Source organism: Neoarius graeffei, chromosome 2 (genome assembly GCF_027579695.1).
Source record: "Neoarius graeffei isolate fNeoGra1 chromosome 2, fNeoGra1.pri, whole genome shotgun sequence".
In the NCBI taxonomy this organism is placed as follows: Eukaryota; Metazoa; Chordata; class Actinopteri; order Siluriformes; family Ariidae; genus Neoarius; species Neoarius graeffei.
In genome coordinates this window covers 115,025,799-115,046,001 of record NC_083570.1, presented here as the reverse complement: position 1 = coordinate 115,046,001, position 20,203 = coordinate 115,025,799, and the positions used below count along the sequence as shown (strand labels likewise).

At 40.0% G+C, this 20,203-nt stretch overlaps 1 protein-coding gene across 2 annotated transcripts in view; it reads right to left on the bottom strand.

Moving 5' to 3' along the window:
• Positions 1-3,414: 3,414 nt before the first annotated feature.
• Positions 3,415-20,203, bottom strand: part of LOC132882124 (CMP-N-acetylneuraminate-beta-galactosamide-alpha-2,3-sialyltransferase 1-like) — a 62,817-nt gene continuing 46,028 nt past the window's right edge. The window contains exons 3-7 of one of the 2 annotated variants that reach the window (XM_060915389.1): positions 17,750-17,929; positions 17,601-17,646; positions 13,349-13,468; positions 10,941-11,117; positions 3,415-6,478 (exon numbers count right to left, since the gene is read on the bottom strand). In XM_060915389.1, the coding sequence (XP_060771372.1) occupies positions 10,947-11,117; positions 13,349-13,468; positions 17,601-17,646; positions 17,750-17,929 (517 nt within the window). In that variant the 3' untranslated portion in view covers positions 3,415-6,478; positions 10,941-10,946. The remainder of the gene's footprint in view (positions 6,479-10,940; positions 11,118-13,348; positions 13,469-17,600; positions 17,647-17,749; positions 17,930-20,203) is intronic. The other variant, XM_060915388.1, reaches the window with a different exon arrangement.

Sequence of the window (20,203 nt, the reverse complement as noted above, 5' to 3'; positions counted from 1 at the left end):
ATATTTTTTTATTTATCTAGAAGTTTTTTCTCTATTTCTATTCTCTGTTTATCCTGTAATGATGCTACTGAAATTTTAATTTCCCTGAGGGAACCCGCCCAAAGGGATCAACCTTGCCCAGCAGCACTTATTTTATGTTGATATGTTGATAATGAGGCAGCATGGTGGTGTAGTGGTTAGCACTGTCACCTCACAGCAAGAAGGTCCTGGGTTCGAGCCCAGCAGCTGGTGAGGGCCTTTCTGTGTGGAGAGAGGCCTTGCATGCTCTCTCTGTGTCTGCATGGGTTTCCTCCGGGTGTTCCGGTTTCCCCCACAGTCCAAAGGTTAGGTTAATTGGTGGCTCTAAATTGACTATAAGTGTGAGTGTGAATGGTTGTTTGTCTCTGTGTCAGCCCTGCAATAACCTGCCGACTTGTCCAGGGTGTACCCCGCCTCTCACCCACAGTCAGCTGGGATAGGCTCCAGCTTGCCTGCAACCCTGTAGAACAGGATAAGCAGCTACAGATAATGCATGGGTGGATGGATGAATGTCGATAATGGTAATATTTCTCAATCATCAACTGTCAGGTTATAGTCCTATGAAAATCCATGAGTTTGACATTTCAAAGCTATTCAAGAGACTGTTCTGACAGTTCAGGAATTATAATGAGGTAACCTGCACCATGCAGCATGTTAGTGATATGGCATGGGTGTGGAGATGAAATGGATAGTTTTAGAGATAAGCTCAGATATGACACTTGGTTGGATGAGAATGAGAGACTGTGTGGAAAGTTTTTCTTTTCAATACCATTGCATTGCTTAAGCAAATGAGAGACTGAACTTGAGTTTTATTAATCATGGAAGAAAGATATGCTAAACAGGGTATATTTAGAGCTGATCTGACTTTTTTTCATAGGCACCAACCTGTTGGAGCGGTTTGATGGAATGATTATAGCCTTTAGGGCTAGGCAGATACTTGTCTCTGAAGTTGTACCTTTCATCCTTTTTTTTTTCCTATGCTTTATTTTACTTCTAATAAGCATGCTGTGTATATTTGTTAAAGGTAGACTATATCAATAATTCCATGTGAAATTTAAATATTAATGATATATCAAGTGTACCTTTGAGAGTACCAAGCCAACCAGAAGGCAAAATACAGTGTAGTACTGTACCTTATTTATTTTCTCCAAGAATGCACAAGTTGATCATGTTTGCTGATGGTTTTTCAGTGTGGGGGAAATAAGGAGTATTAAGCAGACTTTCACAGGACAGACAAGTCTGAAATGTTGTCCATCTGTCCAAATTTCAGCCTGTCCGAATGATGGGCCAAAGGCTTGGAACAATGTGGCCGGGAAGATGGTTCTAGGTTTAGATGCCTAGAAATGGATTCTCAGCTATTTCCAGGCACATTTTTGTGATCTTCAAAGGCCAAATTACACTAGACTTTAGTTGCTAATTACATTAAAAATTGAATATTGTAATGTAATTATATTATATAGTTGTAATATAATTATATTGTAATATAATTATAAAAAAATGTCAGAAGATTCAAGAAAAATCTGCTTAAAGTTCTACCCAAGAAAACAGTAGTACACACAGGTCAGTTCCTTGTCCAGAAAAAAGTATGGGGGGGGGGGGGGGGGCATGGGCATCGCCACCATTGAATGTGAAGGGGACACGTCCCCTTCACATTTCATAATTCTTTGTTTGGACCCCCCCCATTTAACATAAAATATTAGTTCACCCAGCGCCGTTTCTATTGCTTTGTGAAAGAATCCATTCCACTTGATCGATAAGAGAATACACAGACCACTGAAAATCCACTCCGGGTTTTCCAGGTGTTACCTACAACAACTCACCGCACACAAGTGAAGTGAATCTCAGTGCAAGCAGAAAAATTTTGGTGCAGGCTGCTCGAAAGTGGAGGAGGTGACGTCAGCTCCATTGCCACCTCACAATGTCTAGTTTTTGCTAAAACCTTATTCTTTTGTTATATGCCCTCAAAATTAACCCTAGGCCACGTTAAATTAATGTTCAACTAAACAATTAAATAAGCTGAGCCTAATGGGGTATTCTTGGTTGATGATGAATTGTTTGCAGTATTTGCTCCTCCCCAGACACAATGGACATAAGGAAATTCTTTACAAAGAAGCGGAAAGTAAGTCAAAATTTCCCCACAGGACAGGATTCTTTTTGTCTCAGTGGAAATGTTAGTGCAGTTAGCTGGCTAGTCAATGTTAGGAGATGTATCAGCTAGCTTAATGTTAGCTATCATTTAATTCAAACCCAGTAGGCCTACCTTATTGTAATGCCAAGAATGAGGTCAAGTCTGCTCTGATGATATTTATTGATTCCCTGTTGTGATTTAAAGAACTTGTTTTGTCTGGTCTTTGCCAGTTTTCTGGAAAGTAACATGGGAAATCAGTGTATGGGGAAGGAATAGTAGAAAGGAAAGCAATGGAGAGAGATGGATGTTATTCCAGGTAGATTGTGAAGGAAAGGGGGATAAAAGTTATGAAGTGGTAGAAATTGTGGTGGCACCAATGTAAGAAGGAGTTATATCTATAAATCTACTTGTTATACTAATCTGTAAATGTTACTGTCATACCACCATTGCATGTAGGTTGACAAAACTGCACTTGTTCATTGTGTGAAGTTATCTTTTATGTGTCATTGCTTGACACAGTGTGATTTTGTGTTATGAAGACTGCATGATGCCATGTAATTTTTGTTATGAGTATCACTAAATTGGAAAAAAGTAAAATGCACCCACTAAAGTCACTGTTGGTGGTTAACAAAATTGCACCTGTTCATTGTGTGAAGTTATTTTTTTTTTTGTACAGTTGGACAGATACTCCCATCTCCGCTGTGGATCTTTGCAGCTTCTTCAGTGTTATTTTTGGTGTCTTTGTTGCATCTCTGATTAATGGCCTCCTTGCCCGGTCTGAGAGTTTTAGTGGGTGGCCTTCTCGTCAGGTTTGTAGTGGTGCCATATTATTTCCATTTTGCTATAATGGATTTAATGGTGCCCCCTGGGATATTCAAAGTTTGGGATACTTTTTATAACCCAACCATGATCTATACTTCTCCACAACTTTGTCTCTGACCTGTTTGGAGGCTCTGTGGTTTTCATGTTGGTTGCTTAGTAGTGTTGTGGAGTCAGGGTCCTTCCAGAACAAGTTGATTTATACAGACATCATGTGACAGATCATGTGACACTTTGATTGCACACAGGTGGATCTTAATCAACTAATTATGTGACTTATGAAGTTAATTGGTTGGACCAGCTCAGGGTTTCATACGAAAGGGGATGAATACCTATGCACACTCCAAATTTCTGTTTTTTTTCATCTTAATTATTGTTTGTGTCGCAATAAAACAACAGTTTTCACCTTTAAAGTGGTAGGCATGTTGTGTAAATCAAATGATGCTAACCATACAGAAGTCCATTTTAATTCCATCTTGTAATGCAACAAAACAGGACAAACGCCAAGGGGGATGAATACTTTTGCAAGACACTGTATGTTATGTGTACATTTACAGCAGCTTAATTACTAGGTAATTTTTTTTTACATGTTTTTGCATTAGGCTCTTTATTCAAGCAAGAAATTTATGACATCCTGTATAGGTCTGTGTAGGCTTGTGTAGTCCTGTATTGTTTTTATGGTCCTGGAGGAATGTTGTTTCATTTCACTGTATACTGTCCCAGCTGTATATGGTTGAAACAACAATGAAGCCGCTTGACTTGGCTTGACTTTTATCTAGCCATCCAGTTACCACCATGTCTCAAATCTTTGTAAGTAGAGCACATATAGTTAGTTTTCCAGTTAGTTTTAGTTCTAGGCATGTTCCTGCTTCTCAAACTGTCTATTTTTAAAATCATTGAAGGGTGCCAATAATTCTGGAACTGTCCAAAACTAGAGAAGGTCCTGAGACCATCTTCATCAATAAGGCCAGACATGAAAATTTACATGCCTCATAATAGATATAACAGAGAAACCCAACTTCAGGTGTAATACTTTCCCAGTAAATAAGCTTCTACAGCAAGAGTTACACAGATCTGGAAACAATGGACCCAGGAATATTTTGCTCATTTTTTCCCCAAGAAACAGGAGATTACATTACAGGCATTAGCCAGAGCAATATATAACATACTCTGAGCATCCTGGGGAGCAGTTAGGGGCCAGGTGCCTTGCTCAGGAATACAACCCCAATTCCAAAAAAGTTGGGACAAAGTACAAATTGTAAATAAAAATGGAATGCAATGATGTGGAAGTTTCAAAATTCCATATTTTATTCAGAATAGAACATAAATGACATCAAATGTTTAAACTGAGAAAATGTATCATTTAAAGAGAAAAATTAGGTGATTTTAAATTTCATGACAACACCACATCTCAAAAAAGTTGGGACAAGGCCATGTTTACCACTGTGAGACATCCCCTTTTCTCTTTACAACAGTCTGTAAACGTCTGAGGACTGAGGAGACAAGTTGCTCAAGTTTAGGGATAGGAATGTTAACCCATTCTTGTCTAATGTAGGATTCTAGTTACTCAACTGTCTTAGGTCTTTTTTGTCGTATCTTCCATTTTATGATGCGCCAAATGTTTTCTATGGGTGAAAGATCTGGACTGCAGGCTGGCCAGTTCAGTACCCGGACCTTTCTTCTACACAGCCATGATGCTGTAATTGATGCAGTATGTGGTTTGGCATTGTCATGTTGGAAAATGCAAGGTCTTCCCTGAAAGAGACATTGTCTGGATGGGAGCATATGTTGCTCTAGAACCTGGATATACCTTTCAGCACTGATGGTGTCTTTCCAGATGTGTAAGCTGCCCATGTCACACGCACTAATGCAACCTCATATCATCAGAGATGCAGGCTTCAGAACTGAGCGCTGATAACAACTTAACAACTTGGGTCGTCCTTCTCCTCTTTAGTCCGAATGACACGGTGTCCTTGATTTCCATAAAGAACTTCAAATTTTGATTCGTCTGACCACAGAACAGTTTTCCACTTTGCCAGTCCATTTTAAATGAACCTTGGCACAGAGAAGACGTCTGCGCTTCTGGATCATGTTTAGATACGGCTTCTTCTTTGAACTATAGAGTTTTAGCTGGCAATGGCGGATGGCACGGTGAATTGTGTTCACAGATAATGTTCTCTGGAAATATTCCTGAGCCCGTTTTGTGATTTCCAATACAGAAGCATGCCTGTACCGACATGTGATGCAGTGCCGTCTAAGGGCCCGAAGATCATGGGCACCCAGTATGGTTTTCTGGCCTTGACCCTTATGCACAGAGATTCTTCCAGATTCTCTGAATCTTTTGATGATATTATGCACTGTACTGTAGATGATGATATGTTCAAACTCTTTGCAATTTTACACTGTCGAACTCCTTTCTGATATTGCTCCACTATTTGTCAGCGCAGAATTAGGGGGATTGGTGATCCTCTTCCCATCTTTACTTCTGAGAGCCGCTGCCACTCCAAGATGTTCTTTTTATACCCAGTCATGTTAATGACCTATTGCCAGTTGACCTAATGAGTTGCAATTTGATCCTCCAGCTGTTGCTTTTTTGTACCTTTAACTTTTCCAGCCTCTTATTGCCCCTTTCCCAACTTTTTTGAGATGTGTTGCTGTCATGAAATTTCAAAATGTCTCACTTTCGACATTTGATATGTTGTCTATGTTCTATTGTGAATACAGTATCAGTTTTTGAGATTTGTAAATTATTGCATTCCGTTTTTATTTACAATTTGTACTTTGTCCCAACTTTTTTGGAATCTGGGTTGTACTTCAGCCATTCTTGCTGGTCCAGGGACTCAAACCCATGACTTTTTGGTCCCAAAGCTGCTTCTCTAACCATTAATGGTTCCCCCTTGAGGTTAAATTATTATTGCTCAGTCACAGGATAAAATATAATGTACTTTACACCTTGCATAGTTAATAATGTTTTACAGACACACACAGTTTAAATACGTAGCCATTACATTACACAAATTATGCATAACAACAGTCAGTAATTGCATACCTACTGAACACTGTATCTGTGCGGTGTACACATACATACACTGCTTAGGTTTTTTTTTTGTTGTTTGTTTGTTTATTTTAAATTTTTTTCCACATGATAAAATCCTAGAAAAGGTAAAAATGTTGCTGGTTTACATTCCCAAAGTATATCCATTATTTCATGTCTATTCCACCAGATCGAGAAAATGAAGGGCTTGATAATGAGCTAATGACTGGTATCAAGTATATAAGAGCAGTAAAAGTGATTTGCACAGGGGTGTGTGTTCTCAGCATTGATATTGAGCATTACTGAGTTTAAATGAGACTTTGTTGCTCAGTAAGTCCATGAAAGAGTGGGCTGATGTGACTCACTCTTAAACAATGTTATGATGTGAGCAAGTTTGGGGCCGATGAAAAAGCCTTTTAAAAAACACATCTGTGGGTGGGAAAAAAAATAGAGAATTAGTGGCTTCTCCAGTCCCTCACCTGTAACACACAAACATTATTGTACATATGTCATCTGGAGGATCCCCAAGCATGGAACAAGACACTGGGGCTCCATTTCCATCAATACTGTTTATTCTGATCATCATGAGAAAAAGAGAAGGTAGATTTCAAGATTTCAGTGATATTGGAGTTAGTTGATCTTTGTGACTACTTAAGTCAGTTTAGTGAATATTTCTACTTTACTTGAGTATAACTATTTCTGTCAGCTTTTACTTCACTACATATTCAAAATCAATTTACTCATAAAAAACCAGGACAAAGGCCTCAAAGGACAGACTCAAAGAATTAAATCAAAGATAAGACAACAAATCAACTCAAAGAGCTGACCCAGATCTGACTTGATGGCTCAACTCAATAAGCATGCACCGATACCGATACTGGCATCGGCATCGGCCCCGATACTCCACTAATATACTCATACTCGTACTTGTCAAACAGTTGCCGATACCATGAACCGATACCAGTAAAGATCCCATGCGCCGATACCAATGTTCCCCGCAGCGCTTTTTGTTCCATTCGAGAGAGAAAAAAAACCTGAAGCATTGTTGAGCTCAGGCTTGAGCATAATATGATAGGCTATACCATGCGCCGATAGTGTTCCGTGAAGCACCTTTTGCCAGCGTCCGTTCGAGGAAAAAAAGCCTCTCCCAGGAAAAAAATTGTAAATCTCAAGCATTGAGCATAGGCTAATTTCGTCAGAAGACAAAAAAAATTGTTCGACAACAACCCATTTTTCCATGACGAAGATGTGTTTGCGTAGTCATGAAACAGTGCCGTCACAACATCTTTCCCCAACACTGTCATTTTAAACATCTCTCCACACTCCACTCCCTTTCGCTGCCATACGCAGATAGGCCTACGCTAAGATCCCCAACGTTGTCCTTTTTTAATGTTGGCTATTCACCTAGGTAAGGGTTTTGTAGGACAGGCTACTCACTAACAAACAAATGAAAATCGGATTTTTGTATAGGTGAATCCAACCGGCAGAGTTTTTAAGTACGAGTCCAACCGGGAGAGTTTAAGAGTGAAGAGTGAGAGAGAGAGCTTTAAGAAATGGCTGATTGAGTTTTCCAACTTGTTTCAGTTGAGGGCAACGCTAAGACCAAGGAAATTGACGTCCCATCTACAGGTATGGAGCTCCACGAGCACGGGACGCGATGTTGCGAATGGACAGCAACAGCGTCTGCCTAACAAGTTCTGCGACTGAACAAGAGCGTGCTCGAGGCATTCAACTCTCCTGCAGCACACAGCAGGATGTGCGCACATGCACATGAGAGGAGGAGGGGGGGCATATTTTAGTCTGCATTACTGGCGATGGAAATTAAATAATACATCGTCGCCGGCCGCCACTGTTATCTTGTGCGCTCTCTGTGATGTTGCGATGATCACTGCTCCTCCCTTTCACGCCCTTGTCTTGTTGCTAAATGTAATTGGAGTAGTTTAAGCGCACCACCAGAACAACCCTTAAGTCAACCAAGACCGCAATGTTGCGGAAGGCCGATGATAAAGGGGGTAAGTGACCAGCGGAGTGAAATGATCACGCTGCATGTGGTAACTCACTGCTCTCTCCTCCCTTCATCAACAATCGGTCTTACATGTTGCAAGAGTGCAAGTCTTTCTTGACTTCGAAAGTTGGACATTGTAATCTAATCCAAATAAATAGCAGCCTTTTTCAGAAATTGCAGCAGCTAAATATTTAATTCTTTGTGTAGGCTATTTGCAATGAGTGTAGTTTTCTGGGAGTGAATGTTGCGCGACAATCGAGAGGTTGCACACGGAAGCGCAGATAGCCTTGTAGTCCAAGTTACACTGCCAGCAGACAGCGCCTCTTCATTTCACGGTAGCGCTTCTTTTGCAACATTGTTATGTAGGCCTAGTAGGCCTAGCGCAGCAGTGCTTAGGTTTTGCAACATTATTGTAACAATGTTGCAAAAGATAAGCGCTACCGTGAAGAGGCGCTGTCTGGCTGTGTGACGTGGACTCAAGGCTACTCTGCGCTTCTGGAGCAGCGGAGATTGTCAATGTGAACCCGTGTGCATGATCACTCCAGTTAGAAAACAACATTCACGGGAAATAGATAAAGTAGGCCTATTAAATATTCAAATGCTGCAATTTTTGAAAAATGATATTTTAATAACATCAACAGTATCGGTATCGGTAGTACTCGGTATCGGCAAGTACTGAAATGATAGTACTCATACTCGTATCGGTTTTCACAAATGTGGTATCGGTGCATCTCTACAACTCAAATATCCAACAGAAAGAGCAGACCCAGCTCTTACTCACAGGCTAAACTCAAATAGGCAACTCAACAAACTCAAACTTGAGTTTGGCTCAACTTGAATATCCTACTCAGTGAACTGACTCAGATCTGAATCAGAGGCTCAACTCAAATACTCAAAGAGCTGACCTTGATCTGACTTGAAAGCTCAACTCAAATATCCGACTCAAAGAGCTGACCCAGAGCTGACGCAAAAGCTCAACTCAAATATCCGACTCAAAGAGCTGACCCAGAGCTAACGCAAAGGCTCAACTCAAATATTTGACTCAAAGAGATGACCCAGATCTGACTGGAAGGCTCAACAAAAATACCTGAATCAGATCTGAATCAGATGTTCAATTCAAACACCTGACTCAAAGAACTGACTCAAATCTGACTTAAAAGGATAGTTTGGGATTTATGACATGAATCTGTATGGCATCCCCATCAATAGTGTCGTGCAAACACACTGACTTACCCCTGACAGCATCCTGTGAGTCCAGTTCTTGTCCAGTTTTGGTCCAGACGAAAGTAGTCCGGCAAGTTTGTTGGGGTCACGAAAGTAAAACGTTTTTCGTCTCAAAACAGTATGTGTTCAAAAGAGTGATATATTTGCATCACAAAACCATTGCCAAATAAAAAGTCAGACCTCGAAATCGCTTGGCACTATTTTCTCTCCCTTCTTATCACTGCGCACTGCCGCCAGGTGACAGCCACGGCTGTTTCATTCATTGTTTACTAGTGATGGGAATTTCGGCTCTTTTTCGGGAGCCGGCTCTTTTGGCTCTTCTTACTATAAGGAGCCGGCTCTTTCGGCTCCCAAACGGCTCCCGAGATTTTATTTTTTATTTAAAGGAATACGCCACCCCCAGATGAAATTGAGTCAGTCCCTGCAGTCCCTAGAGTTGGATGAGTGAGCCAAAGCATTTTGTAGCCGACCCAGCCATTGTCCTGATCTATAAACGCCCAGGTTAGCTTAGCTTAGTCGCTGTAATCCGGCGTGTCCAGCTAGCATTGTCGTTGCAAAAGTGAATTAAATAACTCAAGATTTTTTATAATTATTTCTCATGACTTGTACATTCACATCGAGTACACATATCAATGCAAATTAACACGAAGGGATTTACTAGACCAATTTATATCTGGAACTATTTTCAGCCACAGCACAGGCAAAGCACCGCTGCAGGCGCAAAGACACCGCGCAGCGCCTGAAAACGGGTGCGCAGCGCCTGAAAACCTGTTTTCAGGCACTGCGCAGTGTCTTTGCACCTTCCTTTTCCTACCTATTCCTTTAATTGCTGCAATTAACTAGTTAATTCTGATTCTATTTCTCCTCTCAGTTATAATCTGTCCTGCTTTTGAAAAGATCCTCTCTGGGGGGACAGATGCTGCCACTATACACATCCTCCATGCCATCACGTGTGTAAGCCGTGGATAGAGTGCAGCCTTGGTCTCCCACCAGCTTAGTGGGTCTGCGTTTCGCTGTCACCTGGCGGCAGCGCGCAGTGATAAGAAGGGAGAGAAAATAGTGCCAAGCGATTTCGAGGTCTGACTTTTTATTTGGCAATGGTTTTGTGATGCAAATATATCACTCTTTTGAACACATACTGTTTTGAGACGAAAAACGTTTTACTTTCGTGACCCCAACAAACTTGCCGGACTACTTTTGTCTGGACCAAAACTGGACAAGAACTGGACTCACAGGATGCTGTCAGGGGTAAGTCAGTGTGTTTGCACGACACTATTGATGGGGATGCCATACAGATTCATGTCAAAAATCCCGAACTATCCCTTTAAAGGTCCAATTCTAAAATTTCACTCAAAGGATCAAATCAAGGATCTGACTCAGCTAACTTGTCTTGTGTTGGTGACAATGGAAGATGAATTAAGTGTTGTTAAATAATATCAACAAACTCACAAACACAGTGAATTTTGACCAAATCAGGTAGCAGCTTGTATGCACTCTACTGTGTAGCTAGTTGTGCAAATGGTGTGGGTACAGTCTATATGATTTCAGGATTTATATTCAATACAATTTAATTTTTATATAATTTTGTCCAGGCCTAAATGACTAATAGTACTGATATTTTTAGGAAAACAAAAAATAAAATGGAATTTGTTCAAAATAGCCTTTTTTGTTCATTTTGATCAAATAACAAAGGAAAAGATGGATCACTTTACCTGACTCTATGACCATCCTTTATACATTTTGATCCTCTCTTTCTGCTCAAGCTTCAGAATGAGTTCATATTCAACTCCCCCTCTGTGTACACCTGCATTCATGAGCCGTTGATGCCAGTGGTCAAAGTAATGGTACCATCGTCCATCTGAATCGGCCCCAAATCCAAATACACTCACCTATGATAGAGGTGAGGAGTGAGACTAAAAACATATTGTCTACAAGTCATTTTGTTTTATTTGAAATTGGATTACTTCGTATGTTAATAAAATACATCATGTGTATTGTAGAATACAAACTACCACCTGCTCCATTTGCAGAATGAACAAGTCCTGTCATCTCCACAACTACAATAGGACTACCACTTCACTCAGTCTCATAGTTACAGTATTGATAACAATAACATACTGGCTGTAGTTCTCAATGCTGACTTGAATTAAATGTTCTGTGGCAACATGAGTATCAGCAGCTAAAAACCTGTCTTTATCCAGTAATTATATGTATTGTATTTTTCTTTAGTGAACAAATGAAGGGGCTAATTTGTTGCCTTGCACAAGTGGCTTATTTCTAGAAAATCTTTTAAGTTAGTTTGGAATTTTGGGACTCGCACTATATCCTTGTGCCCAGGGTTCCTGGGACAGACTCTGAATCTGCCAAGACCCTAAGCAGGATAAAGTGTTTACTGAAGATGAATAAATAGAATTTTACTAGCTGCTGTGAATATATGGGTATGTCCCAAATTGCATACTGCCAGACTATATAAGGAGAACTAGCTACTGGATAGGAATTGTCAAATGAGCAGATTGGGACAAAGTGGGGTAAATATTAGAACCTTTAAAGGTTCTAAGCAGCCTATAAGTCCCTTGATTCAAGATGCTGGAAATGATTGGGACTATCCATAACAACAAAGCTTGCAGTATACAAAGCTGTTGTCCTCCCTACTCTCTTATATGGCAGCAAAACCTGGACCACTCTAGCTAATCACATCCACAGACTAGAAGTGTTTCACCAACAGTCCATGTGTTGCATCATGAACATCAACTGGTGGCAACATGTCACCAACCAAGAGGTACTGTCAAGAGCCAATTCAACAACTGTGGAGACAATGCTGAGAATAAATCATCTAAGGTGGTTAGGCCATGTATCAAGGATGGAAGAGGACCACATCCCAAAACAACTTTTGTTTGGAGAACTAACGAATGGCACCAGGGAGCATGGATGGCCAAAAAAAGATGGAAAGATTGCACAAAAGACAATCTGAAGCCATTTGCCATCAACAGTACAACCTGGTATGAAGAGACACAAAACCAAGACAAGTGGTGCCAGAACCTGCGACGGGGTCAAGGCAGCTGTGAGTCTGAACGAGCAACCCGTGCTGCACGCCGCTGCCAGAAGCATCATGACAGGGTTCCCTGTGATCACAAGTGACAGGGATTGGAGTGAGTGAGTGAAAGGTCCATGAGTTGTCTCTCTAGAAGAACCCTTAAAGATTCTATGTAGAACTTTACCATAGTGTTTTTTTCCTATCAAAAAGCTTAGAACATACTTAAGCTAAGAACATGTAATTATTCTTGAATTATCCCATAAAAATATTTTAAGAGATAATCACTGTGTGTAATCACCGTTTGAGTGTGTGGTACATTGTAAATTGTTGATTACTGTTTTCTGTGTAGAATCTTTGTTGGTTGGACTGAGAATTTATTTGCTGCAATATTTATCATTAAAGAGATGCAACATTGGCTGATATTATTGAACCCTATCCTGGGAACACTGGGTACAAGGCTGGAATACACTGTGGATGGGATATAGTGAAGTTCACAATATACAGTAGTTTCTTAATTTTTTTAACCATGGTCCAATACAGCCCTTTAATGTGTTGTCTTTCATGCACTTTGTCACACTATTACAACAATGCTACATTTCCCTTGTGTCAGAAGACCCACTGAGAAAACTACAAACATGGAGACCCTGAACTACAGTTCCCAAGACACGCAGTGCCCTCTGCCTCCAGCCTACTGAATCTCAGCTGTCTCTCATTTCCTTAACCACCTGTCCCTCTATTTAAGCTCCCCAAACAGACACACCATTGTGAAGTATTGTCTTGCTAGCTCAGTTCATGCCGAGCCTTGTATCTTTTCTGACAGCCTCTTGTATTTCTGACACTTTGCTATTTCTTCCAAGTTTTCACTCTGTCTTTCCTTTACTAAGTTGTTCGCCGATTGCCCGACCCTTGCTTGTTTACTGACTCTGATTCCAATCTCTTGTCTTGGCTTTGTTGACAGTCTGCACTCCACTCTCCTCCGCAGATACATCTGTAAGTGCCTGCATTCTAACACCTTGCAGTTGCATTGAGAATAAGTTTACAATAAAGAAATGATTTTACTTATAATAATAATAATAATGTTTTCACCTGGTCACAGATGTGCAGGGCCAACATGAGCATCATGAAGCCAGTGGATGGATATTTCCCTTGTTTCTTCAACCATGTTTCGTAGACATATTTCATAAACTCGGGATTAATGATCATCACCTTTAAAAATAATTCAGAAGAACCCTTTAATCTGGATAGATCCAATCAAAGTGAACTTTTTCCAAACAAAGTCACACGATCTAGTAGAGTTGGGATGTAACTGATACACAGCCAGGCATGGTGGTGTAGTGGTTAGCACTGTCACCTCACAGCAAGAAGGTTCTGGATTTGACCCCAGTGGCTGACAGGGGCCTTTCTGTGTGGAGTTTGCATGTTCTCCCCATGTCTGCATGTGTTTCCTCAGGGTGCTCTGGTTTCCCCCACAGTCTAAAGACATGCAGGGTAGACTAACTGGTGCCTCTAAATTGACCATAGGTATGAATGTGAGTGTGAATTGTTGTTTGTCTCTACATGTCAGCCCTGCAATGGTCTGGCGACTTGTCCAGGGTGTACCCAGCCTCTTGCCCATAGTCAGCTGGAATAGGCTCCAGTTTGTCCAAGACCCTGCACAGGATAAGTGGTTATGGATGGATGGATGGAATTTAATGCTGGATGTGTGGAGAAATCTAAAGCTCCATACCTGCAGGAACATATAACGTGTGACAGAGGTCTTGAAGATCAGGTACTGTGGGGAATGAACTTGTGACTCATCTCATCTCATTTTATTATCTCTAGCCGCTTTATCCTGTTCTACAGGGTCGCAGGCAAGCTGGAGCCTATCCCAGCTGACTATGGGCGAAAGGTGGGGTACACCCTGGACAAGTCGCCAGGTCATCACAGGGCTGACACACAGACACAGACAACCATTCCTCGTGACCCTTTCTCCACATTAATCAAATTCACTAGCGGATGGCCTCAGGTTTTAAATCAAAGTCCAATGGTGATCCAGAACGAATGATGGAGAAAGGATTGATACAGCTGGAAGTTTTTACTTCCAACTGGGCGCTTTGGTGGCAAAAGTGTGAAGGCCGTCTTTATGATGAACATGGGAGACAATGTCAGAATGCAGCAGCCACTTTCATGATGAAGCAGCTTTATTTAGGGACAGCGCTGCTTCCCCATTCTGGGGAAGGATCTGGAAAAGGTACTCCAAAAATTGCTGGTCTCCATCTCACTTGACTGGACAACCATATCCAGTAAAGTATCCAAACTGTAGTCACAATACTCATTTAAGAAAATGGATTACTCTTCTTATTGTTGGAACATGGAATATTTGAACCTTACAAGATAAAGGAAAAACTAATAGACCAGAGTGCCATACTGCTCTCATTACCCAACATCTGTCAGGGTTCAGTGTTGACATTGCAGTGCTTGCTGAAACTAAACTAGGAGATGAAGGACAAATAACAGAAATCGGTCTTGGATATACCTTTTTTTTGGAAAGGGAAGCCCCCAAAAAAGTCGTACCTGTGGAGTTGAATTTGCTCCAAAAACCAAGCTACTGAAAAAATCTGAAGCTGTGTCCCAACCATGTTAATGCAAGAATTATTACATTACAAATACCTCTTATTAAGAATCGCTACCTTATTGTCTTCAGTGTATATGCGCCAACACTCGATGCAAATGATGATGACAAATCAACGCTCTAACGACACCCTCTCAGGTGTTGAGGCTCTTCTCAATTGCTAGACTGAACATTTCAACAAACTCGTTAACACACCATCGACTCCTTATGATGACTGTTTTGTCGATTTTCCAATCTCTCCCAAACAACTCTGGATGTACGCACCTCCTATTCTCATGGAACTGGACAAAGCTATTTATCAAATGTGAGACAATAAAGCTCCTGATCCCAATCAAATTCTTGCCAAATTCTATAAAAGTAGAGGAAATATCCTGAAGGACTACTTTCATGAACTGATTTTAAAGATTTGGGTACTGTTCCAAATGATTTCAAAGATGTGAATATTATCGCAATTTAAGAAAGGTGACCATCGAGTATATGGAAACTATCGAGGAATATCCCGATTATCATCAGCTGGTAAGATTTTGTCCCAAATACTACTAAATCTGCTCATCCAGTTATCTGAACAAATCCTACCTGAGTCCCAATGTGGTTTTTGCCCTCAGAGGAACAAATGATATGATTTTTGTTGCGAGACAACTACAAGAGAAGGCAAGGGAACAACAAAATTATTATTTTTTTTATCTTCTATGACTTAATTAAAGCCTTTAACACCGTCCTGAGGCCTACCTTATGGAATCGAAATTTGGGTGTCCAGACACTTTCGTTAATCTGATCCAATCACTTCACAATGGTATGAAAGGATGTTTGTCTTATCAAGGTGAACTTTCTCATGAATTTGTCATCAACAGTGGAGTTAAATAAGGACATGTACTCGCAGCCACCTTGTGGCTACTGTACTGATGAAAATCGAAAATGAATCAAAACTTGGAGTCACTATAAGGTACAGATTTGATGGAGGATTCTTCAACTTAAGGCAACTGAAATCGAAAGGACATACATCCACAACCATGATCTTTGAGCTGCAATATGCTGATGACAATGCTGTTCCATCTTTGACTGAATCGGACCTTCAAACTACTTGCAATGCATTTGTCCATGCTTATGAATTATTCTGCCTTACTCTTAGCCTTGCAAGGACAAAGGTTCTTTCAAATATATCCAACTAGAGCAGAAAGAAGACCTCTTCAAATTACTATCCATGACAAATTCATTGAAGAATTAATTGTTTCATCTTTCACTTTGTAGCACTTTCTCTAGCTCCTGCTCTTTAGAAGACAAAATTACTAACTGAATTTAAAGCTGCTCACGAAGCGTTTGGATCACTCATGAAATGTGTCTTTTACAATCATAATTTGAAAGCCCAAACAAAAGTCATGGTGTATCAAGCTACTGTGCTGTCAACACTCCTATATAGTGGTGAGATCTGGTCATTATATCAAATGAATCAGCTTGAGAGCTTCCATCAATCAAAACTGTGATCAATTCTAAACATTAAATGGGATGACTGTGACAAATAATGAGGTACTGACAAGAGCAAACTCCATGAGAATTCAAACCATGGTCGAAAAACAATATTTTGGCTAGGACAAATAAACATATGCCAAAGATAAGAATACCAAAACAGATACCGTACTTGTTTCTGAGTTAGAAGAAGGACATTGGCCAAGAGGTGCACCTAAGCAACACTTTTGTGAGATTCCACTAAGAAGTCAATGATTCTGTTTAATATCCAACCTGATAACTGGGAAAGCATGGCAGATGAATATATCGTAACAACTGGAAAGGGACTTGTAATGAAGGAGCCATTGCTGCAGAACATTTGACAACAATAATCAGAAGAAAAGAGAGTCAGAAGAAAGGAAAGGGCAAAGTAGCAACTTCTGGGACAAGGACCATCCCCTCAAATTCAGTGCTGATATTCTGATCAATGCTTTCTATCTTACATTGGCAGACACAGCCATGAAAAATGGAAACACCAACAACATTGATGTAAAAAGCCCTAAAATAATATTTTTGATAACAAAAGATGCATTATTATTATTATTATTATTATTATCCATCCATTATCTGTAACTGCTTATCCTATGCAGGGTTGTGGGAAAGCTGGAACCTATCCCAGCTGACTATGGGAGAGAGGCAGGGTACACCCTAGACAAGTTGCCAAATCATTGCAGGGCTGATACATAGAGACAAACAACCATTCACACTCACATTCACACCTACAGTCAATTTAGAGCCACCAGTTAGCCTAACCTGCATGTCTTTTGAACTGTGGGGGAAACCCACACAGACATGGGGAGAACATGCAAACTCCACACAGAAAGGCCCCTGCTGGCCACTGGGCTCAAACCCAGAACCTTCTTGCTGTGAGGTGACAGTGCTAACCATTACACCACTGTGCCACCCTATTATTATTATTATTATTATTATTATTATAAATCACTTTGGGATGTACTATTATAAGAAAATAATAGAGTAACAGTAACTGCTCGATCCCACCATCCTGTAACAACATGAGATGAAGTGTTTACCATATTCCTTACTTATTGAAATGCACAATGTATCATCATTTACACACACCCCATTGTACTCAGTATCAGTGAAGAAAGAACTACCAAGTAACCCCCAAGTATTTAAGTGAACTGAGTGTTGAGGTTGCTCAAACCTTTATGGACACTTTATTATAGGGTTAGTAAAGTTAACATTGAAGAGTGTATTACTCACCTTGTCTTTGTTTGCCTTTATTGTAGGTTTCACTGCAGTATATGTACTAAAAACAAGAAGGCAAATAAAACATGACAAACTCAAGACAGTTTGAATGTAATTTATAAGAAAATAAAAAAAAACACCATCCATGTACTTCTAGCTCTCACCGTGTAATGTTTTTGGTGGTGAAAACACTAATGAGCCACTGCAAATCCAAAACTTTAAAAGGCAGCAGCACTAGATGGGTGGAGTTTTCCAGGTCCATAGCACTCTCTGGATAAATTGCTCGGTGTGTGATCTTTGTGCCAACATCCCTTTCATAACCTGCTGTTGAACCACGATTCATCCTGTGGCAAAGGTTAGACAAAGTTTCATGCCAGTGTACAGAAACATGGCAGGCCCTCAAAAGGAATTGAAAGTGAAATCACATCAAATATGGAAGGCAAAATGTGTGATCAGGTGGCATGGTTGTGCAGTGGTTAGCCCTGTTGCTGCATAGCAAGAAAGTTCTGGATTTGATCCTCATGGCTGATGGGGGGCCTTTCTGTGTGGAGTTTGCATGTTCTCCCCATGTCTGTGTGGGTTTCCTCCATTTTTTCCCCTACAGTCCAAAGACATGCAGTTAAGCTAACTGGCTACTCTAAATTGTCCATTGATCAAGCTTGGAGAAGGATGGGCTCCACCAAGTTTAAATGCCCAAGACACACCAATGATAGACTGTTAAAAATGTCATCAGTGTGCCCCTACAACCTTTGCTGGCTAAGGGAAGAAGAAAATGTGATCCCCTTTTATGCTAAGATCTGACTGTTACACAAAATCCTCAAAGGTAAGAAGACCTGTGACTAGAAATACTTACAAAGGAGAAACTGTGATAGCCATTTACAGGTCACTATTATGCCCATTTTTTAATTTAGTAAATCTGAATTGTTTGAGTTATTCCTGAGCGGTATTCCATATTTTATGAAATATTATTTCCTTTTCCTCTGCTTTATATTACTACATAATATCCATGACCCCATTGACCCCCATTTTTGGGACAACCAAAATGGATTCCAGGAAAGCAGGATGATAGTTAGCCACATTTTGGCTCTGCGGAGAATCCTAGAGGAGGCCTGAAAGAACAACCTCTCTGTCATGTTCACATTTCTGAACTTCAAGAAAGCCTTTGATTCTATCCACTGAGGAAAAATGATCAAGATCCTCAAGGCCTATGCCATTCCATCAAGGTTACTAAAGGCAATTGAAGCGATGTACACAGGTACCTGAGCAAAGGTTGTGACCCCAGATGGCTATACCAAGGAATTTGAAATCACAGCAAGTGTGCTGCAGGGAGATACCCTTGCCCTTTCCCTTAGCAAAAAGAAGTTTAATCAAGTGTGCTACAAGTATACTTATTTTATACTAAAATCGAGGAAGTGTACTTGAAGGTTACTTCTTATAAACTAATTCTTGATACACTTACAACATAGTACAGGGAAGTATACTTGGTTTATACTGAACCAAGTATAAAAAAGTATAAGTAGACCTATATCAATACTAAGACTTACACTTATACATTAATACTAAAACTTATACTTGGACCTAAGTATACTTTGTAAATCTTTTTGCCACAAAATAGGAATGCTTAGCATATATCTTGCTTCAAGAGCACAATAAGGTCAACTCATTAATTGACTCAACGTTTAATTTATATATTTATACTATATGTATATATTATATTTATAATTTATATTACATTCTATTTTATATATATATTATATTTATAATTTATATTACATTAGCTGAGCTATACAGCTGGTAAGTGATTAGGGAATCCAACCTGATCAGAGGGCCCCTCTCACCCCCTCCATCACTCCTTCCAACTGCTCCCATCAGGCTGGCGCTACAATGTACCACTATAAACAAAAAGTCCTTCATCCCCTCTGCAGCAGCCTTACTCAACAGCACATGATGAACATTACCAGCCAACCCAACCGTCAACATGCATGTCTTGTTTAATGTCTTATTATAATTCTGGAGATTAACACTTAGTCATTATGTGTACTGAATTGCATTATCTTCATGTACCTTACACTTCATCATACACAAAAACAGGAAAACAGAAAAAAGTTTGGCTTGACTTTATTTATTTAACTAGTCCCTTTCAAAAGGGTTTGGCAATGGTGTTATGTACAGTGTGTCAGCTGTTTCAACAAGGACACATTTTGTTTTGATGATGTCAGGCGAGACAGCATGAACAGTTTCAGTTTTTTGAACATCATGTACAAAATGACTTTGTACATTTATTTGTGAATCTTTACATACAGGCCTGCCTGATTTACTAAGTACGTCAACTAAAACACAACATAGTTTGCGACATGGACAAAAAGCAGAGATTTCATGTGAACAAATTTGTTTAAAAACAACCAATTCTATAATACAACAAAATGTACCATCTTTCAAGTATGCAGCACTGTTGAATCTCTTCTTTAGTCTGTCATAGGTTTTACTGTGGTACGTAACTCCATCAACCAAAAAACGGTTGTAAGACCAAAAGCAGTTACTTAGTTTCCCACACAACTTTTCAATGGCAAGCCTATATGACATTTTTATACTGGTTTCCCTTAGCAAAAAGTAGTATA